Here is a 24,736-nt window from a genome sequence, read left to right as displayed (position 1 = left end):
TCAGTTTTGGCTGGTAGGCTGTAAACGGAGGATGGCAGGATGCGGGTTTGATACCCGGGTATGCGGGTCTGCTGTCACCCTGCTTGGCTCTCAGACTCGGGGGGCCCAAATGACTTGATTACTGCGGAGCCGCTGGGATTAATGAGGCTAAAGTTGCTGCAGAAAAAAAGAATAAAAACCTGACAGGAGACTTCCTTCTCATTTCCTTATTTCCGGAATGATTCTGACAGGGTCGTAAAATTGAACCCGCCAACACCCCAGTGCCTGTAGGGGGCGACACAGAAGCCTCCGCTTCACTACAGAGCTGGATTTGAGAGAGTTCACTGTTGGTCCCTGAACGCAGCACAGAGTCTGAGGAGGCGGGCGGGAGAGGGAGGGGGAGTGCGAGCAGTGCGGATTCTTTCCCATCATCCCCTGCAGCAGCAGCAGCAGCAGCGGCCGTTCGTCTCTCCCCGTCGGCTCCGGTTCGCGGCTTCTCGAGGTTCGGTTCAAGGTTTCGGAGCCCCTCGGATCCAGTGAGCAGGTAAATCCGCCGTCCTCGTCCCTCCCCGCGGCTCTCGGCGTTCTCTCGCCTCCCGCCACGGCTCAGATTGGAGCTGCGGAGCCTCCCGACAACTTGGCTTCACGTCGGAGCCCCGTGCACCCCCCCATCCCCCCGCCCCGCCACAACACACACAGACACACACCCCTCCCTCCCTCGGTGCCGTAAGGCCCACCGCAGGCCCGCCGCCCATCCGGGCCTCGGTTCCAGTGGGCCGCCGGGCAGGGCCGCCGCTCGTTTCTCCCGCCCCGGCCAGCGGCCCCCGGACTCGGCGGAGGATGGAGCTGAATAACGGTGCGCCATGTATGGAGGAAAACAGGCGTGGCCGCGGGAGGAGGCGGTTTGCGCGCGCGCGTGTTTACGTGTATGTGTGTGTTTGTGTGCGCGCACGCGAGCGCGCGGCACAATGAGCAGCTAACATTAGTCCGGTTCCGATCCAGCGGCTGGACCGAGCGGCCCGAGTCCGGCGGCCTGCCGCTGCACCCCGAACCTCCGCGGCAAAACGAACGTAGGACAATCAAGTTAAGCAACGGAATCAGTGCCGCTGTTTTCCAGGTAATAGACCAGACCGAGCCCGTGTGTTGTGTTTGGATTGGGGGACGGACGGAGACGGGGCGTGTGTGTGTGTGTGTGTGTGTGTGTGTGTGTGTGTGTGTGTGTGTGTGTGTGTGTGTGTGTGTGTGTGTCGAGGGGCGGGGGTGGGTTATGTTGTGTTCAAGTTTCCGGTAACTCCGTTGGTCCATAGGCTACTATCAGTTTGAACTCTTCGTGTTTTTTTTTTTTGTTTGTTTTTTTTTCCCGGAGAAACAAAATCTCCCAAACGCGAAAAAAACAAAACAAAGCCTGATGTAATAATAGAATGAAGAACTTCCGGCCAACGCGTTCTAGGAACGCCTGCCTTCCTGCCTGCCTGTCTGCCTGCCTGACTGACTGAGATTCCTCCTCCAGGTTCACCTCCTGGAGCAGGAACACATGGTTCCATCTGCTCCATGACGGTGGAATGCTAAACGTGACTTGGTCTCCACAATAACAACTACGACAACAGTGTTGTTGGACCTTTATGACGAGAACTTCGGAGGTTCTCCATTCAGGTTTTGTGCTGGAAGGTTCTGTGTGATGTTCAGGGTTCTGTTCCTGACTGTGTGAGAACCAGACGCTGCTGGTTGGAGTCCCTGTTAGACGCCCCCCCCCGACCCCCCTTTGCTGGGCCCGTAGAATCCGAAGTATTTCTTAACGGCTGTTAGCGGTTGAGGGGAACATTCTGAAGGTTCCTCTCTCCTGTTCTACCTGAACCTCCTGCAGAACAACGTTCTCCTGATAACCTCGTCACATTCGTCCTTTTAGAAGCGTCGAGCCAGAATTTGTAAACTCCCGGAGTTTTTTCTCCAGTCAGAACCATCACAACCATCATTTCTACAGTCTGAACCGTCAGGGTGAGGTTTAAAATCACAGCTGTGATGATCAAAGCGGCTCCTGGTTTACTGAAGCCTCTGGAAGCAGGATGCTAACCGGGCGAGCCCTGCGTCATCATAGCAAAGTCTCGTTGTCTGGTTGCGTCTCCTCTGTTCAGTGGCAGTAAACAGGTGGATGAATCATTAATGAGGAGGATCTTGATCAGCTGATCGGCTCCGTCGGCCTCAGCATCAACTGCTGCTCCTGCTGCTGTTGCTGCCTCACTGAGACCAGACACACTGACTGACAGACGGGCGGACGGGGAAACAGGAAATGACTGCGTGTGTGAGCTCTCATTGTCCGGCGTCTGGAACAGACTGATGGTTGTGGCCCTGCTGGAAAGGCTGCAACTGGTCACATGGTCGTTTGTCTTCCAATCGCAAGGCTTTGATGTGTCCATGGATATGACGCTCAGCAGGGACACAAAGGACCTGATTTGACGGTGAGAGTTCTGGTCCCCGTCCTGATCCCAGTCCTGATCCCAGTCCTGATCCCAGTCCTGATTCCAGTTCTGATCCCAGTCCTGGCTCCAGGCCTGATCCCAGTCCTAGCCCCAGTCCTGATACCCGTCCTGGTCCCCGTCCTGATCCCAGTCCTAGCCCCAGTCCTGATTCCAGTCCTGGTCCCAGTCCTGATCCCCGTCCTGATCCCAGTCCTGGTCCCAGTCCTGATTCCAGTTCTGCTTTCTGCTCTGGTTCCACCAACAGTTGTTGGTTACCATGGCGACACTTGGAGCAGCTGTTGACAAATGGCATGTGACAACATTCACAGCAGTCACAGCGTTAGCTTAGCATAAAGGCTGCGGACAGCTGCTGGGCTAGCCGAGCTCCGTCTGTGTGTGTGTGTGTGTGTGTGTGTGTGTGTGTGTGTGTGTCTTCATCTATCTTCATCACACCTCCACTTTTTGTGAATACACTCTCCCTGCGTTTTTCCCCCCTCCCATCAATAAAAGTGGGCGGAGCCTGTCAGTCCCTGTCTGTGTCTCTGTGGTCAGCTGAGCAGGCAGCGTTTGCTCAGCTGTCCTTCCTGGACTTCTTGGGTGGGATCAAAGTGGCAGGGGGAGGGTGGAGGTGTGTCGGGGGGAGGGGGGGGTTGAACCACTCCATCAGGCAGCAGAGGATTGTGGGAAGTCTGGTCCATTAGCAGAGCCGCTCCCTGTGGACGTGTTCTAATGGCTTCAGCTGCTCGCTCTAACACTTGGTGCACTTCCTCCATTAGGCCCAGTCAGCTGACCCCGCCCTCAGCCAACCAGAGCTCAGCGTGCTGCCTGGCCTGCACGCAACACACACACACACACACACACACACACACACACACACACAGCAGAGATGGCTCCTCATTTTACCCATTACCCATGATCCCCTGCTGCCGCTATCAACAATAACAATCGGTTCTCATCACATCAGCTGCGACGGACCGCAGCGCCCTCTGCTGGTTGCAACACTCACACACACACACACACACACACACACACTCTGCTGATGATCTCCACTGTTGCTGTGAGTTGGTGGCCGATTACGTCATCGTCCACTGACCCCCCCCCCCTGTGTGTGTGTGTGTCCACAGGGCGGTGGCCTGGAGCCGTCCATGCTGACGCGTCCTCGCTGAGCTCAGGTGCGTCCCCCCCTGGTGGTCAACAGTCATGATGACGGCGGTGGCGGCCGAGTTGGAGCACATGGAGCTGCAGTACAGCAGCAGCGACACGGTCAACAATCGCTGGGAAGAAGAGTGGGACAATGAGAACAGCTCGGCGCGGCTCTTCGAGCGCTCCCGCATCAAGGCACTGGCAGGTAAGGCCCCGCCCCCCCCCGAAACCGGCAGCAGGGGGCGCCACACACCAGATCCTCTGCCGTCATCACCCATCACACAGGGGCTCCTGTGATTGGCTGCCTTGTAATGAGGTCATCAGTGTACCGAGTGTGTGTGTGTGTGTGTGTGTGTGTGTGTGTGTGTGTGTGTGTGTGTGTGTGTGTTTGTGTGTGTGAGAGAGAGAGCGAGAGCAGGATGTTTGTGTCTCACTTCCTGTCCTTCAGTCAGGAATGTGAGGGAACAATGAGGGGAAACTTCCCATACACACACACACACACACACACACCCACACACACACAATGACATCACTCTAAAGTTGTGTGTTAAATGTTGGTTAATGCAGTAAAATCAGTTCAGAAAATCAAAAGATGAGACGTTTGAAGCTGAAACCAGCCGCACTATAAAGGCTCCGCCCACCCAGTGGCGCCGTATTTTTGGCTCCTTATTGGCTGCTGCACCCCACCCACAGTGACCAACCTCCTTGTTTCCACTTTGACGCCGTCTCCTGTATCATTTCAAAGTCAGAGATGGCAGAAAGTGACAACGCATAACACACGACAACATGCAAACTGCTGCAAAACCTCCCCACATGGCGCTGTGTTTTGGGCCGCCGCAAAAAGATTGGAGCCTTTATAATTCAGCCAGGAAGTCTTTTTATTTTGAAAGATTGAGTTTCCTCCTGTAATTATAAAAAAAAAATTAAAGAAATCAATAGAACACTGACTTCTCACAGTATTATTCCAGTTTGTGTGGGGGCGGTGCTTTCAATAGGCTGGGCTTGTACGCACGCACTTGTGTGTGTGTGTGAGTGTGCGTGCGTGCGTGTGTGTGTGTGTGTGTTTTCTGGAGGGAAACAGAACAATCATAGTTGAAGGAGAATGAGCAGCGAGGAGGTGCTGTTAGCGTTGGGCGGGGTGGGACAGACACACACACCCTCAGTCTGCGGGTGACTCCATGACCTCTGGACTCTCGCTGGCGCGCTGAGCCGCTCGCTGTGTTTTCTCACTCCGTGGTTCACTGCACATTTTTTAGCTGAAAGTGTCCTTGCGAAGGCGGTCGGGGTGGGCTGAGGGTTGTTTGGGGGCCATGGAGTGGACGGAGGACCCGGATCAGCTGCAGAACTTTGACCTGCTGGAAGGTCGCTTCAAACAGCTGCAAGGTAAGGAGGGAGGAGGAGGAGCTGGTTGTGGTTCTGTTCAACCTGACTCTGGGGCTGGGGGGAGGGTGGGTCCAGTCATTTCCTGTCCAGGTTGGTTGCCTCTTGGTCTGGTTCTGGTTTGGACCTTTTCCAAAATGCTAACGTTAAAATGAACCTGTGGCTAAGGTGTGTATCGCTGTATTAGTGCTAACTCACTCATTAGCCTTAGCTTCAGCAGTGAAGGGTTGGCTCAGGTTGTGTGTGTGTGTGTGTGTGTGTGTGTGTGTGTGTGTGTGTGTGTGTGTGTGTGTGTGTGTGTGTGTGTGTGTGTGTGTGTGTGTGTGTGCGCGTGTGTGTGTGCGCGTGTGTGTGTGCGCGTGTGTGTGTGCGCGTGTGTGTGTGTGCGTGTGTGTGCGTGTGTGTGTGTGCGGTGGCGGTGGAGGGGGCGGTTGTGGTCTGCAAGTTGGTGGTCTTTGGTGAAGAATGTCAACAGTCAGTGGGGACTGGTGCCTCATTCCAGTTCCACGCCAAAATCCAGTATGAACCTGGTCCCAACCCAGTTTGCTACTTTCATCCTGAACAGCAGGAAAGATGGTGAGAAGCATTTGAGTTACTGGACTAACCCGCTCCTCTGTGTGTGTGTGTGTGTGTGTGTGTGTGTGTGTGTGTGTGTGTGTGTGTGTGTGTGTCCCTGTGTGTGTGTGTGTGTAGATGAACGTGAGGCGGTGCAGAAGAAGACCTTCACTAAGTGGGTCAACTCGCACCTGTCCAGAGTGTCCTGCAGGATCACTGACCTCTACATGGACCTGAGAGATGGACGCATGCTCATCAAGCTGCTGGAGGTTCTGTCAGGAGAGAAACTGGTACTGCACTGCACAACATCTGCCACTCTAACACGCATCGCTAGACATGGACTACACAATACTGCACAGAACTGCACTGCACAACACCTGCCACTCTAACACACATCACTAGGCAGCACTGCACAACAACACACTGCACTGGAATTCACTAGACTCCCTGCACTGCACTGTGCAGTGCCTGGCTAAGACATTGTGGACATTGTGATACCAGCTCTACTCGCTACACAACAGTAGAAGTATTTGGCCAGCTGTAGTCGTGGTGGGGGCTGTGATGTCACAGCAGTGGGCGTGTCCCACTGCGCACCCTCCTGTCCGGGCTGTACCTGAGGACAGAGTCCTGCTCCGCGCATCGGGAGCCAGATTAGATAAAGGCGGCCTCGCACCGCTCTCCACTTCCTGCGCTGCATCCTGCGTCAGGAAGTCCAGTCTGTGTCTGCTGCAGGTCAGACAGCAGCACCCGGTGGACGTGAGAGGCAGTGCGCTTCCGCTGACACGACCGCCGTCTCTGTTGTCTTCCAGCCGAAGCCCACAAAGGGGCGGATGCGTATCCACTGTCTGGAGAACGTGGACAAGGCCCTGCAGTTCCTGAAGGAGCAGCGCGTCCACCTGGAGAACATGGGCTCCCACGACATTGTGGACGGGAACCACCGACTGACGCTGGGCCTCATCTGGACCATCATCCTCCGCTTCCAGGTCCGCCAGTCCACCCAGTCACTCGGAACACACACTGGTTACAACCCATGGGGGGGTCCGCCATCCTCCTGATTGTTACTCAATACCAGTCTAAATTTCTAAAAAACATGCAGGAAGCCTATAATAACCCGACAATATTTCATGGATGCGAGCAATGACAGTCGACATAACACCACATACACACAGACAGAAGTTCCGCTTGGCCCCCCCAAAAAAAGTGAATAATTATTATTATTATTTTAATTATATGAGACAGGGTGATCTTAAAGACATTTTAGTGACCATTAGTATATATATAGATATATATATGATATATATCTATATATATCTATATATATATAGAGATAGAGATAGAGATATGTGTGTATATATACATATATATGTGTACATGTACAGTGTATGTATACACACACACACACACACATACTATATATATATACACATACATACATACATACATACATACATACATACATACATATATACATATATACATACAAAAAATAAAATATGAGACCCCCTTCAATTGTGCTTTGAGGCTTTCAGGGGGTCTCATGGGTTAATCGGGGGAGGTCCGGTCCGTCCCGGACCACCATGGAAACACGGTGGCATCTGGGCACACACAGGCCAATTGATATAAAGGACAGAGCAAACGGACCACACCCCCTCTCAGCACATAATAAGGTGTGCGATTTGTTGACGGCCTCCTCTGAGGTCAAAGTCCAGGTGTGTTGACATTCCACCGACTGCAGGCTGTTGTCGTGGAAACGGCCCGAGTTGGGGTCAAAACCTGACTGGACCTCACTGTGACTGTCTGACCAGTGAGCTCTCATTTCCTCCTGATGATCAGCCACTCAGAGCTGCTCCTCATTCACTGGCAACAACACAGTGTTGGACCCACAACGTTTGCACCAATAACACAACCACAACACGCAGAAAAGGTGTAGTAACAGTTGGAAGAGGTGAAGGAAAACAGGTGAGAAGAGGTGTAGTGACAGCAGGAAGAAGTGCAGTAACAGCAGGAAGAGGTGAAGTAAGAGCAGGAAGAGGAGCAGTAACAGCAGGAAGAGGAGCAGTAACAGTTGGAAGAGGTGAAGGAAAACAGGTGAGAAGAGGTGTAGTGACAGCAGGAAGAGGTGCAGTAACAGCAGGAAGAGGTGCAGTAACAGCAGGAAGAGGTGAAGTAACAGCAGGAAGAGGAGCAGTAACAGCAGGAAGAGGTGAAGTAACAGCAGGAAGAGGAGCAGTAACAGCAGGAAGAGGTGCAGTAACAGCAGGAAGAGGAGCAGTAACTGCAGGAAGAGGTGAAGTAACAGCAGGAAGAGGAGCAGTAACAGCAGGAAGAGGTGCAGTAACAGCAGGAAGAGGTGCAGTAACAGCAGGAAGAGGAACAGTAACAGCAGGAAGAGGTGCAGTAACAGCAGGAAGAGGTGCAGACAGCAGGAAGAGGTGCAGTAACAGCAGGAAGAGGAACAGTAGCAGCGGGAAAAATGTAATAACAGCAGTAAAAGGTGTAGTAACAGCAGGAAGAGGTGCAGTAACAGCAGGAAGCGGAACAGTAACAGCAGGAAGAGGAACAGTTGCTGCAGGAATGCAAAAATGTAATAACAGCAGTAAAAGGTGTAGTAAAAGGTGGAAGAGGTGTTTTTATCAGTGGGAAGAGGTGTAGTAATCAAGTATCATCACCAAGCACATGGTCAGGGTGGGACACACACCACAATGGGAAGAGGTGTAGTAACTGCAGGAAGTGGTACAGTAACAACAGGAAGAGGTGTAGTAAAGGTAGGAGAGGTGTAGTAACAGCAGCAATATGTGTAGTAACAAGCGGAAGAGGCATAGTAACAGTAGTCAGAGGTAAAGTATCAGGCATAAGAACTGTCGTAACAGGGGAGCGGTGTAGTAGCAGGCGGAAGAGTTGTAGTAACAGGTGGAAGTGTGTTTTGCAGATCCAGGACATCAGTGTGGAGACTGAAGACAACAAGGAGAAACGCTCGGCCAAAGATGCTCTGCTGCTCTGGTGTCAGATGAAGACAGCTGGGTGAGACTCAATAACGATAACACAGTCATTGTTGTTAAGCTAAAAATGCTGGCAGCGATTTGTTTTCAGTTTTTTTTATTTTTTAGTATTGTCTCAGTTTGGTGCCCTGAGCACTACTTTGAACCGTTTCCGTCTTCTGCAGCTACTCCAACGTCAACATCCGCAACTTCACCACCAGCTGGAGGGACGGCATGGCCTTCAACGCCCTCATCCACAAACACAGGTGAGTGATCAGTCAGCGCAGAGATACCTCTCTGACATTGCGGCGGCGGCGGCGGCGACGACGTCGTGGTGGAGCTGATGTCACATCTGTTGCTCCTGCTCAGGCCCGACTTGATCGACTTTGACAAGCTGAAGAAGTCAAACGCTCACTACAACCTGCAGAATGCCTTCAACCAGGCCGAGCAACACCTGGGCCTGACCAAGCTGCTGGACCCTGAAGGTAACACTGCAAATACGTTCTGAAGGGAAAAGCTCCAGCCTGCAGTAGTGATAATCACCTGCAGGGGGTTGGAGCAGTGTCGTGACGTAGAGCTAAAGACTGTCAACGTGCTAAAGGGTTCGGGAGGCTCTAAGGTGGCAACATGTTTGCAGTGCAGCTTCACTTAACGGCTGTCGCTGGGTTTTTGCAGATATCAGCGTGGACCATCCAGACGAGAAGTCCGTCATCACCTACGTGGTGACCTACTACCACTACTTCTCCAAGATGAAGGCCCTGAAGGTGGAGGGCAAACGCATCGGCAAGGTGCTGGGTCGCTTATCGAGCTTTTGGGGGTCACAGGGGTCACAGGGGTCACGCATCAGTCTGAAGGTCGTCTTTTTCTTCTTCTTCTTCTTCTTTCCAGGTGCTGGACAACGCCATTGAGACGGAGAAGATGATTGAGAAGTACGAGTCCCTGGCGTCAGACCTGCTGGAATGGATCGAGCAGACCATCATCATCCTCAATAACAGGAAGTTTGCCAACTCGCTGGCGGGCGTCCAGCAGCAGCTGCAGGCCTTCAACACCTACAGGACGGTGGAGAAGCCGCCCAAGTCAGAAGCTTTTCCTCTCCGACACCTTCGCCGTGCTGCTGTGGGTTGATCTCAGAGGGTCTCAAAGGTTTCCTCCCCCTCTTCCCTCCTCCTCGCAGGTTCACCGAGAAGGGCAACCTGGAGGTTTTGCTCTTCACCATCCAGAGTAAGATGCGAGCCAACAACCAGAAGGTCTACATGCCCCGAGAGGGGAAGCTCATTTCAGACATCAACAAGGTGAGGAGGTCGTCAGAGGTCGTAGACCAAACGCCCGAAGGCACCTGATTCACGTGCCAGGAGATCCAGATTCCGATTCAGAATGCTTCATTAGTCCCAGAGGGCAATTAACTTTACAATCAATCCTGTCCATAGCATCACATAAAATAGCATAATATAAGAACAAAGAAGAAACTGTACAAGTATGCCCAAGAGAGATCAGGTCCTTCAGCTGGACACCAGTGATTTTAGAGCTCACTCTGGTGATATCATTCAGACCACCAAACCTGTTGATGTTTGATGGTGGATGTTGCTCCGTCCAGGCCTGGGAACGACTGGAGAAGGCGGAGCACGAGAGGGAGTTGGCGCTGAGGATGGAGCTCATCCGCCAGGAGAAACTGGAGCAACTGGCCCGACGCTTCGACCGCAAGGCCGCCATGAGGGAGACCTGGCTGAGCGAAAACCAGAGGCTGGTATCACAGGTGGGTCTGCGTCTGGCAAGGACGAGGAGTATTAACAGGAGGAAGAGGTGTAGTAACCGTAGGAAGAGGTGTAGTAACAGTAGGAAGAGGTGTAGTAACAGCTGTAAGAGGTGTAGTAACAGGAGGAAGAGGTGTAGTAACTGTAGGAAGAGGTGTAGTAACAACTATAAGAGGTGTAGGAACAGGAGGAAGAGGTGTCGTAAGAGGAGGAAGAGGTGTAGTAACAGCTGTAAGAGGTGTTGTAACAGGAGGAAGAGGTGTAGTAACTGTAGGAAGAGGTGTAGTAACAGTTGTAAGAGGTGTAGTAACAGGATGAAGAGGTGTAGTAACAGGAGGAAGAGGTGTCGTAACAGGAGGAAGAGGTGTAGTAACAGCTGTAAGAGGTGTAGTAACAGGAGGAAGAGGTGTCGTAACAGGAGGAAGAGGTGTCGTAACAGGAGGAAGAGGTGTAGTAACAGGAGGAAGAGGTGTCGTAACAGGAGGAAGAGGTGTAGTAACAGCTGTAAGAGGTGTAGTAACAGGATGAAGAGGTGTTGTAACAGGAGGAAGAGGTGTCGTAACAGGAGGAAGAGGTGTCGTAACAGGAGGAAGAGGTGTTGTAACAGGAGGATGGGGGGGAGTAACAGCAGTCAGAGGCGTTGTAGCCGCAGTAAGAGGTGTAGTAACAACGGTAAGAAGTGCAGTAACAGCGGAACCACAGATGGGAGGAGTCTGGGTCTGGGACGGACGAGGTGTTTCCCACAGGAAGTCTGGTCTCAGGAGCATACTGACCCCCCTCCACCTGCCCCTGCTTCTTCTCTCCAGGACAACTTTGGTTTCGACCTGCAGGCCGTGGAAGCGGCCACCAAGAAGCACGAGGCCATCGAGACGGACATCGCGGCGTACGAGGAACGGGTCCAGGCGGTGGTGGCTGTGGCCAAGGAGCTGGAGGCGGAGCGCTACCACGACATCAAGCGCGTCGCCGCCAGGAAGGACAACGTGATCCGGCTGTGGGAGTACCTGCTGGAGCTGCTCAAGGCCCGCCGGCAGAGGCTGGAGATGAACCTGGGACTGCAGAGGGTCTTCCAGGAGATGCTCTACATCATGGACTGGATGGACGAGATGAAGGTAACCCCCAGTTGGAGTCGGAGGTTCGTCGCCCGGGTTCTGGTGCCGTGACCACGTCCGTTTGTGTCCTTACTCCTCTCTCTCTCTCTCTCTCTCTCTCTCCGCTGTCCAGATGTTGCTGCTGTCTCAGGACTACGGGAAGCACCTGCTGGGCGTGGAGGACCTCCTGCAGAAACACGCCCTGGTGGAGACCGACATCGCCATTCAGGCGGACCGGGTGAAGGCGGTCAGCACAAACGCAACCAAGTACTCGGTCACTGACAGCGGTGAGCAGCTCGGCACTGGAGGACATTTTTCAACTGAGTGGGATTCATTCTGTCTTCGTTCAAACTACATGATATACAATATTCTATAGTGTGACTTTTTTTTTTTTTTTTTTTTTTTTTAATTTTCGGACGTGCTGAGATTTTGTGTGCCATCATCCAGTTTCATGCTAAACTATCAGAGAACAGTCGTCTGAGTGAGTTTCGGGTGGATCGGCGACTTTTAGTTTTTTTTTTTTAGCCCCAGAAAAAATTAACGGTGCATACAGTTTGACTTTTTTCCAGATTTTTGGACGTATTTTGAGATTTTGTTGTCTTTCTCACTTTTTCGTGCTGAACTATCATAGGACAGTCTTCCCTGCGTGTTTCGGGCTGATCTGGGACAAAAGATCTATTTCAAATTCTCTTTTTTGAGAGATTGTGTGTGCCATTGTCCAGTCAATGCTAAACTATCAGAGAACATCTGCATAAACTACAAACTATAAACTATATCAGTGTTTTTCAAGTGTTTTTTGGACCAATTAAGTGAAATAGGATGTTTTCTTATGGCACGCCTGACATTATCCCACGCTACACTAGTGTGTTGCAGCACTCAACTACACAATGTATCATCCTATAGAACGTTTATCACTTTTGCTCCATCGTTGGCCCAGCTTCCAGCCCAGACAACTCAACCACCTGCTCCTCAAACTAAGCAAAGTTCTCCTCTGTCCAGGCTACAAGCCGTGCGACCCGCAGGTCATCCAGGACCGGGTGACCCACCTGGAGTTCTCCTACCAGGAGCTGACCCAGCTGGCCGCAGAGCGCCGCGCCCGCCTGGAGGAGTCGCGCCGCCTCTGGAAGTTCTTCTGGGAGATGGCCGAGGAGGAGGGCTGGATCCGCGAGAAGGAGCACATCCTGTCCAGCCCGGAGCACGGCAAGGACCTGACGGGGACGCTGCGCCTCCTCAGCCAGCAGCGCGCCCTGGAGGACGAGATGAGCGGGCGGGCGGCGCACCTGCAGCACTCCATCGCCGAGGGCGCCGCCATGGTGGCGGCGGGCCACTTCGCCGCCGCCAAGATCCAGGAGCGCATTGCCGACCTGCAGGCGCAGTGGGCGGCGCTGGAGCAGCTGGCCGCCGCCCGCAAGAAGCGGCTGGAGGACGCGCTGGCCCTGCACCAGTTCCAGGCTGACGCCCTGGACGTGGACACCTGGACACTGGACGCCCTGCGCATCGTGTCCAGCGGGGAGACGGGCCACGACGAGTTCTCCACGCAGGCGCTGGCCAGGAAGCACAAAGATGCGGCCGCCGAGGTTTGACTTGGGTTTTATTAGCCATCCTCAGATTAGCATGAACCAGGCAGCAGCTAGTCCTCCTGCGCTCCTCATACAGCAATCAGAAAGATATTTTCAATGTAACATAAATTGCGTTTTAAGCCGACATTAACTCACGTGACGCCACGATCGTTTAAAATGAAAAGAAAATGCAGTGAGACAAAGCGTCCAATCACAAGACAAGACAAGACAAGCCAAGCTCCCAAGGTTGAAGGTCCAGTGTGCAATATTTAGAGATCTTGAAGAAGAAACTGCGACATCAAGTGGTTACATTTTAGACCCAAACCCAAACCCGGATACCTTGTTCACCTTCCTCTTCGTTGGTTTATTTGAGCACGTGAGTGTTCACGGTAAAGATGTAGCGCTCTGCCCGGCAGCTGGATTGTCCACACCGGGCTTCCTTAGAAATATGGCGGTGCAAGACGGCAGCTAACTGGGAGCAAAACCCCTGAGCTATGTGTATTATTATAAATGTATGAGAACTGTTCTAAGGGTAGGAAAACCCAATTACTTTTTTTATTACTTTATTGTACTGCGATGATACACTTTAATTCGATGCATTTATGGGCAGTATGTTAAGCTTTTACCAGGATAAAAATCATAAATCAAGCCAAATATTACACACTGGACCGTTAAATGTCATTGACATACCAATATTGACAAACCAGTATTAAATAGGGAAAACCCAAGTGATACAGGAAACACGGAAATCACCCACACACACGAGGCAAAAAAAACATCATTTTGACCCGAGCTAATGAAGTCTCTTGTGTGATATATCTCGGGAAAACGTTCCATTCACGTATTGCTACATGTAACGTTGATTTTCTTTTTCTCCCCCATTGCATTGCATTGGTTCTTGCTCTGGGTTAGTGATAGTGTAATTTTCCCCCGTGTTGATTGGCTGGTTGTGTATCCGTGTCGGTCTGAGATCAAGGACAGTTTATAATGCAGGACAAATGTGGGTTTAGAGACCAACATATTTCTGAAGAATACCAGCAAAGAATACGATAAGTCTTATTTTTAACTGTTACGGTAATTTTGCCCATGATGCATCGCGATGACACCGGCTCCCGATCTCGCAGCGTAGCAGTTCAACACGAGCCGTTTCATGTTCTGCCACTTTGAGTTTCTCGACCACGTCAGTCGTAGCCTTTTCGACCAAACTGCAGGACCATAATCCGTGTTTGACCGCACGCAGGTGGCCAGCTACCGGCCCGTCATCGACGCGCTGCACGAGCAGGCGGCCACGCTGCCGGCCCAGGACGCCGAGTCGGAGGAGGTGCGCGGCCGGCTGGCCGGCATCGAGGAGCGCTACAAGGAGGTGGCCGAGCTGACCAAGCTGAGGAAGGAGGCGCTGCAGGACGCGCTGGCGCTCTACAAGATGTTCAGCGAGGCCAACGCCTGCGAGGTGTGGATCGACGAGAAGGAGCAGTGGCTCAACAACATGGAGATCCCCGAGAAGCTGGAGGACCTGGAGGTCATACAGCACCGGTAGGAGGAGCCGCGGATGCTGCGGATTTTCTTTTTGTTTTCGTCAAAGTTTTTTATTTATTTTTTATTTTTTTATTTATATAAATTATACATGGAACTGGCGACTTGTCCAGGGTGTCACCCTGCCTTCGCCCTAAGACAGCTGGGATAGGCTCCAGCAGACCACCGTGACCCTGAATAGGAATAAGCGGGTATAGAAGATGAATGAATGAATGAAATTATACATGTTACTTTTCAATTTGTAATGCGGTCTATTGTGGTAATGAATTTAAAAAAAGAAAAGAAAATACACCCAGTTCAGTTCGGTTCAGTTCGGTTCAGTTCAGTTCAGTCATCTGACTTCTGATGTCTTCTGCCTGCTGCAGGTTCGAGAGTCTGGAGCCCGAGATGAACAACCAGGCGTCTCGCGTGGCCGTCGTCAACCAGATCGCCCGGCAGCTGACGCACAAGGGCCACCCCAGTGAGAAGGACATCAAGGCGCAGCAGGACAAACTGAACAACAGGTTAGAAGAGCGGCACCACCTCCTGGTTCCAGACCAAAAGCGAGTCTGGACTCCTCACCCTTTCCCCCTTCCCCCTCCCTCCAGGTGGAGTCAGTTCCGAGAGCTGCTGGACCAGAAGAAGGAGTCGCTCAACTCGGCCCTGGGCGTGCAGAACTACCACCTGGACTGCAACGAGACCAAGTCCTGGATCAAGGAGAAGACCCGGGTCATCGAGTCCACCCAGGAGCTGGGCAACGACCTCACGGGGGTCATGGCTCTGCAGCGCAAGCTGACCGGCATGGAGCGCGACCTGGCCGCCATCGAGGACAAGCTGGGCGACCTGCGGGGCGAGGCCCAGCGGCTGGGCCAGGAGCACCCGGAGCAGGCCAAGGCCATCACGGAGCGGCTGGCCGAGATCACCGGCGTGTGGGAGGAGATGAAGAACACGCTGAAGAACCGCGAGGAGTCGCTGGGCGAGGCGCGCAAGCTGCAGCAGTTCCTGCGCGAGCTGGACGACTTCCAGTCGTGGCTGTCGCGCACGCAAACGGCCATCGCCTCGGAGGACATGCCCAACACGCTGGCCGAGGCCGAGAAGCTGATGGCGCAGCACGAGGGCATCAAGAACGAGGTCCGCAACTACGAGGAGGACTACCAGAAGATGCGCGACATGGGCGAGATGGTGACGCAGGGCGAGACGGACGCCCAGTACATGTTCCTGCGCCAGCGGCTGCAGGCGCTCGACACCGGCTGGAACGAGCTGCACAAGATGTGGGAGAACCGGCAGAACCTGCTGACCCAGTCCCACGCCTACCAGCTCTTCCTGCGGGACACCAAGCAGGCCGAGGCCTTCCTCAACAACCAGGTCAGAACTCCGGACCGAGCCCGAAGGCCACGCCCCCCCCCCCCCCCCCCTCCCAACGGATGTAATCGATTACATTGACGACAAAAATGCAAATACACAGTTAGCACAACATGGATATTTATTGAAAAAATCTTCCTCCAAATGTAACCGTGACCCTTTAATATGGACCCAAACAAGTTTTGCTTCAACACTCAATATGGCAACGCTTAATACGATAGTGAATAACCTCATATTGCACACATCAAATCAAATAGCGAGATCGAATTTCCAATCAAAAAAACACATTGAAATAAATAAAATGTAGATAAAAATCGTATGGCTGTTTTTTTATCTGCAGCCTACTGATTTAAATTTCAACAGTAACCTTTTTCCATGAGCTAATTCATTTATTTATTTAAAAAATAAAATAACAACAACTAATAATAATATCCTTCAATGAGCGTGCAACCATTGAAGCTCAATGGAGTAGCAAGAAAAAGTACATTAAGAAAATGTTACTTATAGTCCGTTAAAGTAAATAGAATACCAGCAGAGCATTCTGGGAGTTGTAGTATTAGCAGTACTTCTGTGGGTCGGAGTTTGACACCTACATGCCACGAGAGGCGTTCACGAATAACACTGAGGGAAGATATTTGGTAAATACTTTTGACACCTGTGACGCAAGTACATAATACGTTTGGATGAGCGTACGAAGCTAGCTTAGCGAATGCAAGTTCACTGAAGTAAATGCGATCAGTATAAGCTCGCGGTTGCACTGAATTGTAGCACTCTTTCATTTATCACTTATCAACTGTGTGAATTTAGGGCATATTATTGGATATTTAAGTTGTATGAAATATTGAAGTGATAAGAAATATTATATATATGTAATATACAGTATAAGACATCTGTTTAAGCTATTTGACAGTGATCAAGATTGAATATGCTACTGATATATGTTTCATGTGTCTATGTTTTAATATACTTGCTTAAAAAAACGTATGTTGTCAACGGCATAACACAGGTCTGAAGATTTAAGCAAGTTAACGGTTGACCAGAAGTCCAGAGCAGGTGCTGAGAAACAACGGAAGATAATTGTGACGAATCGTCTCATCGAAAAAATAATCGATAGTCGACAAACAAAAAAAAAAATCAATAGTCGCAGCCCTTCCTCTCACCGCCGTCCTTCCTGTTGCCCTGCAGGAGTACGTGCTGGCACACACGGAGATGCCCAGCACTCTAGAGGGCGCCGAGGCCGCCATCAAGAAGCAGGAGGACTTCATGACCACCATGGACGCCAACGAGGACAAGATCAACGGCGTGGTGGAGGCCGGCAGGCGGCTGGCCAGCGACGGCAACATCAACTCCGACCGCATCCAGGAGAGAGTCGCCTCCATCGACGACAGGTAGGCTGCTGCTGCTGCTGCTGCTGGCTCTGTGCTGACCCCTGCTGGCTACCCAGAGTATTGCGTCACCGTAAACTTTCCGATAAAAATCAATAAAATATGGTTTGGTTTGGTTTTTTGAGATTTTTTTTAATATAGATTTTTTTTCCATTAAAACAGATACTTGTTACAGATTAGGTTTGAGAATGGCTGCAATATTCAAAGAGCTGCAATTTTAAGAGAAACAAAAAATGTTTCCCTTTAAGTCCCAGTGGTAGGAATAAGAATGCCTTTGTTTATCTCACGTTGGAAAATTTGCATATGCGGTGAAAAGAGAAGAATTAAAAAGAAAAAGAAAGAAGTACAAATGATTTACATATATAAATAAGTGTGAAAAAAAAATCACAAGGTTTATCGTGTAATGTTGTGTTTTCCAATTAAAAAAAAACAACCCAAAAGGATTCCAAAAAATAATAAAATTGAATAAAATTAAATTAAATGGGTACATTAGTAAAGAAACAGGCAGAAACTGAAAGCGGGAAAAAAGCAGAAAGGTGAAGGAACAAGTTAAGTACAAAAAGTAGAGTGTCTTTTTGTTTTTTTGAATCATTTGAATGTTTTTTTTACACGTGGTCGTGGGAGACACTGGCGGCGCTCCGACTCATCTCGAGTCCGTCGTGGCCGCAGGTTTGTCAAACGTGGCCTCAGCCGCTGCTCTGTTGCAGGCATAAGAAGAACCGGGAGGCGGCCGTGGAGCTGCTGATGAGGCTGAAGGACAACAGGGATCTTCAGAAGTTCCTCCAGGACTGCCAGGAGGTCGGTGTCAGCGGCTCTGTCGTCGCCTCGCACCACGTCTCAGTCCCCGCTTACCAACAGTGTCTGTGTCCCTCTGCGTCCAGCTGTCCCTGTGGATCAACGAGAAGATGCTGACGGCTCAGGACTTGAGCTACGACGAGGCCCGGAACCTGCACAGCAAGTGGCTGAAGCACCAGGCCTTCATGGCTGAGCTGCAGTCCAACAAGGAGTGGCTGGACAAGATCCAGAAGGTCCCATCAGTCCCATCAGTCTTTCAGCACTGTTAGCGTAGCAGCAAAGCATCCGTCTGCTAGTTGGCCTCAAGGTCAACATGTCAGTCTAGATGGTTGAGAGGTGGAGCTGATTGCCGACCTCAAGAGGTGTAAAGTGTGTGGTCAAAGTAAAAGCACTGATTCAACTCTTTTACTCAAGTAAAAGTAAGACAGTACAGGTTCTGATATGCACTTTAGCAAAAAGTAAAACTACATAAATACATTGGTTGATAATTTTGCAAAAATGAAAAAGTTCTGACAGAATAATCTGAACGGAAATTGTCATGCAGACGCATGAGCATCTGGATGAATTTTAACAACTTCACTTTCAATACTTATACGCAACACTCAATACAATACTCAGCTGCAGCCCAACCAAACTGTAATCACTGATACTACAGAGAGCCATTAATGGATAACACTCTTAATAACTGTAACCAATGCCATCATATATATATATATATAAAAAAAGTGCTATAATTTATCCTATTACTATGTTAAATTAGTGAATTACTTTTGAACAGAATTTGTGTTTTTTAAACACTTTCAAGCAAGTACTCAAGTGTAGTGCAGATACCTGAGAAATCTACTTAAGCACAGAAGCACTTTATTACTTCCCACCCCTGGTGCCTACCTTTGACCTCACCGTGCCCCCCCGCCCCCCTCTCCATCCCCTGCAGGACGGCCTGCTGCTGGTGGCGGAGAAGCCCGAGACGGAGTCGGTGGTGAAGGAGAAGCTGTCGTCTCTGCACGCCATGTGGGAGGAGCTTGAGTCGACCACGCAGACCAAGGCCCAGTGCCTGTTTGACGCCAACAAGGCGGAGCTGCTGACGCAGAGCTACGCCGACCTGGACAAGTGGATGGGCGGCCTGGAGGGCCAGATCCAGTCCGACGACTACGGCAAGGACCTGACCTCCGTCAACATCCTGCTCAAGAAGCAGCAGGTGGGTCGACGACGCGAGCCCCCCCCCTCCCCCCCGAATAAATCCCCGACCTCCGCCCTCCGACCTCCGACCTCTTCTCCCCCATTCCACCCGACAGATGCTGGAGAACCAGGTGGAGGTGCGCCAGCGGGAGGTGGTGGAGCTGCAGAGCCAGGTGAAGACGCTGGGCCAGGACGAGTCGGACGGGCGCAGGCAGGTGCTGGAGAACAAGTTCCAGGAGCTGCTGGAGCCGCTGCGGAGCCGCAGGAACTTCCTGGTGGCCTCGCGAGAGGGCCACCAGTTCAACCGCGACATGGAGGACGAGATTGTACGTACCAGCGAGCACTCTCTGGGAAAACGCTGGGTCTTCCACGGCAGAGCCAGTGACAGGGAGGGGGAGGGGGAGGGGCCGGACAGGAAGTGGGTGGATGGTCATCAGAAAATAAAATCCATCCCTGGCTTTAGTTAATGCTTTTCTCCGAGACACTAGAGGTGCCAAAAGTATTTGGTTCACTTACTGTACTTGAGTAAAAATTGCAAATACTTCAAAGTAAAAGTACTGATTCAACTCCTTCACTCCAGTAAAAGTAAGAAAGTACAGATTCTGAAATGTACGTTGTAAGTAAAAACTAAAAATGCATTTTTTTAAAATTTTTTTTGCAATGAACGAAACAATACATGTATTGTACATGCACACATACAATAACCAATGTTATTTTCTACATGTTTATTCTGAAATTGATCCCAAAGCTGAGATCCTCTAAAATAATCTACTTCTAAAATATGATCCAGTTTTATATTGAGCTACACAGCAACAACAACAACAACTGTAACAAAATAATGGCAACTGGATCACTTTTAACAGAATTTGTTTCATTTAAACACATAATTAACAAAAACATTTTCCAATGAAAGTACAGATATTTGTGTACAAATGTAAGGTATGTGGAGTCAAAGTACAAAAATTGTCAGAAAAAGAAATACTCAAGTAACGGTACAGGTTCCTCAAAAAAACTACTTAAGTACAGTAATCAAGTATTTGTACTTTGTTACTTCCCACTTGTGCGAGACATTGACAGTGAAAACTGAAAAACCTTCAGTTTACATTCAGATTGGGTTTAAATGACTAGCTGTAGGAGGCGGGAAGGAAGGTCGGAATGGGGGAAGGAAGTAGGCGGGTGGGGCTATTGTGCCTGGGTAAGGAAGTAGGAGGCGGGGCTGCCGTGCCTGAGTGCCTGCAGGTCATCGTTTGTCTGTCTTGCAGCTGTGGGTCCAGGAGCGGATGGCCGTGGCCACGTCCACCGAGCACGGACACAACCTGCAGACCGTCCAGCTGCTCATCAAGAAGAACCAGGTGAGTCCTTGACTCCACCCAGCCCCGCCCCCACCCCCTGAAGAACCAGGCCCTTTTTTTTTTTTTTTTTTTTTAATGAAAAAGTTCTGACAGAATAATTTGGACTGAACTGACCAGAGGTCAGAGGTCTTGCATGAGTTCCTCACCACCGCCTCCAGCTGTGTGAGCCGTGTCCCTCCTGGTGTCTCCCGCAGACCCTGCAGAAGGAGATCCAAGGCCACCAGCCCCGGATCGACGACATCCTGGAGCGCAGCCACGGCCTCCTGCAGGACGGCGCCGACGCGGCCAACGACGCCATCCGCCAGCGGCTCGCCACCCTGCAGGACCTGTGGCGCCAGCTGCTGCAGGAGGCCGAGGCTCGCCACGGCCGCCTGCAGGAGGCGCACAAGGCCCAGCAGTACTACTTTGACGCGGTGGAGGCCGAGGCCTGGATGAGCGAGCAGGAGCTGTACATGATGTCGGAGGAGAAGGCCAAGGACGAGCTCAACGCCGTCACCATGCAGACCAAGCACCAGAACGTGGAGCAGGCGGTGGAGGACTACGCTGAGACCGTGCACCTGCTGTCCAAGACCAGCAGGGGGCTGGTGGCGGACGGACACCCTGAGAGGTTAGCAACCCCCACCGCCACGTCCCTGGGACACAGGGACCACCTCTAGTCTGTTCTTTAAACTCAGCTAACCTGCATCTGTGTGCGTGCGCGCGTGTGTGTGTGTGTGTCTGTGTGTGTGTGTGTGTGTATATATACATCTCTGTGTGTGTCAGTGAGCGAATCAGCATGCGTCAGTCGCAGGTGGACAAGCTGTACGCCGGCTTAAAGGACCTGTCGGAGGAGAGGCGGGGCAAGCTGGACGAGAGGCTCCGCCTCTTCCAGCTCAACCGCGAGGTGGACGACCTGGAGCAGTGGATCGCCGAGCGCGAGGTGGTGGCCGGCTCGCACGAGCTGGGCCAGGACTACGAGCATGTGACCGTACGTGTGCACGATCCGGCTTAGTTCCCGCCCTGGTCTAAACACACAGCCTTCATGTCGACAGTGATCAACTCGGCCTGTATGTTGATGATGAGCCTACGATGCTCTCGACTATCACCTGTTTGCGAAGGAATGAATGGGTGAATGAAAGTAAAATCATGAGATTCTTTGCAATCAACTTACAAACAAAAATGTGCACACTGTATACTCTCAACACACACAAAAAAAACAACTACTCTGTAAACAAAGAAAGAATTAGGCTGAAGCCGAGACTTATTTTTTGCCTCTGCTATACTGTCTGCAAGATCACCCAGCGTACTGGTAATACATAATACCATAACAGAACGAAAAACACAACAAAACAAAACATTCTTTACAATGTTCGTCTTAATTATGTCACAATTCAATCATTTATCCTTACATTCGCCAAACATTTTCCCCGTCAATATTTTTTTAAAAACTCAACAGAGATCTACACATTTTCAAATCATCACTGAGCCCATTCCAAAATTTAAACCCCCCCAAAAATTTTTTATATTTAACGTTTGTTCAGTGGTGGCTTTGCATCCGACCCTGCATGAAGGGGAGGCGTTGCTCCACCGTGCTCTGTGTTCTGTTCGACCTGCCCCTACAAGCTGGAATAATAATCTTTGTCTTTGTCAAACAAGACAACCTCTGATGTGTGATAAATCAATTCCACAAAAACGCTAATGCTAACACCCCCGACCCCTCTCCTGCTCCAGATGCTGCAGGAGCGCTTCCGCGAGTTTGCCCGCGACACGGGCAACATCGGGCAGGAGCGCGTGGACGCCGTCAACCGGCAGGCCGACGAGCTCATCAACAGCGGCCACGGCGACGCCGCCACGGTGGCCGAGTGGAAGGACGGCCTGAACGAGGCCTGGGCCGACCTGCTGGAGCTCATTGACACGCGCACGCAGATCCTGGCCGCCTCCTTCGAGCTGCACAAGTTCTACCACGACGCCAAGGAGATCCTGGCTCGCATCGCCGACAAGCAGAAGAAGCTGCCGGAGGAGATGGGCCGCGACCAGAACACGGTGGAGACGCTGCAGCGGATGCACACGGCCTTCGAGCACGACGTGCAGGCGCTGGGCACGCAGGTCAGTCCGCCTCCACACGAACACGGGATACGTAAATCCGCCAATTCCGCCAATTGGATTTGGGCGTTTCTGTTAGCTTCAGTGACGATAAGCTGACCAGTTTGTATTATTTGGAGAATTTGTGGAGAAGAAACAGTGACACCAAGTGGTTATATTTTAGATTGCAGCATCTTTCCCTCTCCCTCCCCTTCCCGAGCTTGCCAGTGAACTACGGTGGCCCTGCGCACACAAAGCTGGAACCTTTTCCACCTGTCTCTTCGTTGGTTCATTTGAGTTGGTTTACTCCCCCTAATTACGAAATGCGCTGGATTGTCCACGACACACTTCCTTCGAACAATGGCGGTGCAAGATGGCAGCTAACTGGGAGCAAGACTCCTGATCTATGTATATTCTAATATATGTATGAGAACTGTTCTATGGGGAGGTTAAACCAAATAACTTTCATTGTACTGCGATAATACGCTTTTATTAGTGTACTGATGGGCTCTATATTAAGCTTTTACCAATATAAAAATCATTAATGAGGCCAAATTGTACACACTGGACTTTTAAATTATGATAAATATACCTAGTGTTGCATGTCTTCTTTCTTTAAATACCTTTATTTATATATAATACAGTAATGTAATCCCTTTTCTATAACTGCTTCTTCCTGAACTCAGGGTTAATAATATAATACATATAATGAAATACCAGAGGAGGTAACATTAAGACAACGAGCAGCCAAGTTAAAGCACCTGATTTTTCTTCTTTTTTTCTTTCTTCTTTTTTTTCACGGCGTCCGCAGGTGAGGCAGCTGCAGGAGGACGCGGTCCGCCTCCAGTCGGCGTACGCCGGAGACAAAGCGGACGACATCCAGCGGAGGGAGAGCGAGGTGCTGGAGGCCTGGAGGAACCTGCTGGACGCCTGCAACGAGCGCCAGGTCCGCCTGCTGGACACCGGGGACAAGTTCCGCTTCTTCAGCCTGGTCAGGGACCTCATGCTGTGGATGGAGGACGTGATCCGGCTCATCGAGGCCCAGGAGAACCCCAGGTAGCCCCCCGTACCCGCCGAGGACCTGCACCACACCAGGAGGTCACCTGGTGTGACTGACTTGACCTGCGTGTGTGCGTGTGTTAAAAAAAAAAAAAAAAAAGGAATGCAAAAATGAAATCGCTTCCAGAATGTATCTGTATGTATATAATATATATTACAGTTGTGCATAATGAAAGTGTGTGGCATACAGTTGTGCAATGCGTGTGTGTGTGCGTGTGTGTGCAGGGACGTGTCTTCAGTGGAGCTGCTGATGAACAACCACCAGGGCATCAAGGCGGAGATCGACGCACGAAACGACAGCTTCTCCGCCTGCATCGAGCTGGGGAAGTCCCTGCTGGCCCGCAAGCACTACGCCGCCGAGGAGGTGAGGTCACATGACCAGGCGCACGTTGAGATACGTTGAGGAAAAACAAAAACAAGTCTGTTTCGAGATACCGAGTGGATTTACTGCGTGCCCTGTGTGCCCAGATCAAGGAGAAGCTGCTGCAGCTCACCGACAAGCGCAAACAGATGATTGACCAGTGGGAGGACCGGTGGGATTGGCTGCGACTCAGTAAGACCCGCCCCCGAAATTCACTAACGTATGGCTGTGTCCCAACTCACCCAACTCACTCATATCAGCTTTCATTTCAAAGCACATTTAATTAAAAAAAAAAACATTATTATGGTCTTAACGTGACTGCATGTCACTGACACACACACATATATATATACATAAATATATATATATTTATTTTACATATATAAATACGTACATACTGAGTAGGGGGCGCTATAGGACACAGCCTCTGTGAAGCCCTGGAGCCCAGGGAAGGGTCAAAGTCAGCTGACAGGCCCTGGTGGTGTCGCCCCCTGCAGTCCTGGAGGTGCACCAGTTCTCCCGGGACGCGGGCGTGGCCGAGGCGTGGCTGCTGGGCCAGGAGCCCTACCTGTCGAGCCGGGAGATGGGCCAGAGCGTGGACGAGGTGGAGAAGCTCATCAAGCGGCACGAGGCCTTTGAGAAGTCGGCCGCCACCTGGGAAGAGCGCTTCTCAGCGCTGGAGCGGCTGACCACGGTCAGGGCGCCGCCCACCACACCCAGCACCACGCTGCCACTCCGCCAACGCCACCGTCATCATTTGTGTAATGTGTGTGTGTGATCA

At 51.1% G+C, this 24,736-nt stretch overlaps 1 protein-coding gene across 2 annotated transcripts in view; it reads left to right on the top strand.

Annotated features, from left to right (window-relative positions):
- Positions 1–918: 918 nt before the first annotated feature.
- LOC142904892 (spectrin beta chain, non-erythrocytic 1-like) overlaps positions 919–24,736 on the top strand; it is a 26,933-nt gene continuing 3,115 nt past the window's right edge. The window contains exons 1-30 of one of the 2 annotated variants that reach the window (XM_076051280.1): positions 919–1,096; positions 3,560–3,783; positions 5,652–5,803; positions 6,323–6,496; positions 8,443–8,534; positions 8,677–8,757; positions 8,861–8,976; positions 9,167–9,279; positions 9,380–9,567; positions 9,666–9,783; positions 10,086–10,244; positions 11,049–11,351; positions 11,464–11,617; positions 12,330–12,907; positions 14,130–14,422; positions 14,788–14,925; positions 15,010–15,766; positions 16,949–17,151; positions 17,856–17,946; positions 18,030–18,176; positions 18,878–19,141; positions 19,239–19,448; positions 20,385–20,474; positions 20,669–21,081; positions 21,237–21,441; positions 22,185–22,559; positions 23,347–23,591; positions 23,820–23,958; positions 24,063–24,147; positions 24,453–24,649. In XM_076051280.1, coding sequence (XP_075907395.1) covers positions 3,636–3,783; positions 5,652–5,803; positions 6,323–6,496; positions 8,443–8,534; positions 8,677–8,757; positions 8,861–8,976; positions 9,167–9,279; positions 9,380–9,567; positions 9,666–9,783; positions 10,086–10,244; positions 11,049–11,351; positions 11,464–11,617; positions 12,330–12,907; positions 14,130–14,422; positions 14,788–14,925; positions 15,010–15,766; positions 16,949–17,151; positions 17,856–17,946; positions 18,030–18,176; positions 18,878–19,141; positions 19,239–19,448; positions 20,385–20,474; positions 20,669–21,081; positions 21,237–21,441; positions 22,185–22,559; positions 23,347–23,591; positions 23,820–23,958; positions 24,063–24,147; positions 24,453–24,649 — 6,228 coding nt within the window. In that variant the 5' untranslated portion in view covers positions 919–1,096; positions 3,560–3,635. Of the gene's footprint in view, positions 1,097–3,559; positions 3,784–4,710; positions 4,962–5,651; positions 5,804–6,322; positions 6,497–8,442; positions 8,535–8,676; positions 8,758–8,860; positions 8,977–9,166; positions 9,280–9,379; positions 9,568–9,665; positions 9,784–10,085; positions 10,245–11,048; positions 11,352–11,463; positions 11,618–12,329; positions 12,908–14,129; positions 14,423–14,787; positions 14,926–15,009; positions 15,767–16,948; positions 17,152–17,855; positions 17,947–18,029; positions 18,177–18,877; positions 19,142–19,238; positions 19,449–20,384; positions 20,475–20,668; positions 21,082–21,236; positions 21,442–22,184; positions 22,560–23,346; positions 23,592–23,819; positions 23,959–24,062; positions 24,148–24,452; positions 24,650–24,736 lie in introns of those variants that run through there. The other variant, XM_076051281.1, reaches the window with a different exon arrangement.

The sequence above is a fragment of the Nelusetta ayraudi genome, unplaced genomic scaffold, assembly GCF_046127955.1.
Source record: "Nelusetta ayraudi isolate G7.1 ecotype Tasmania unplaced genomic scaffold, CSIRO-AGI_Nayr_v1 ptg000134l, whole genome shotgun sequence".
Lineage (NCBI taxonomy): Eukaryota > Metazoa > Chordata > Actinopteri > Tetraodontiformes > Monacanthidae > Nelusetta > Nelusetta ayraudi.
This window is presented reverse-complemented; position numbering and strand designations above follow the sequence as displayed.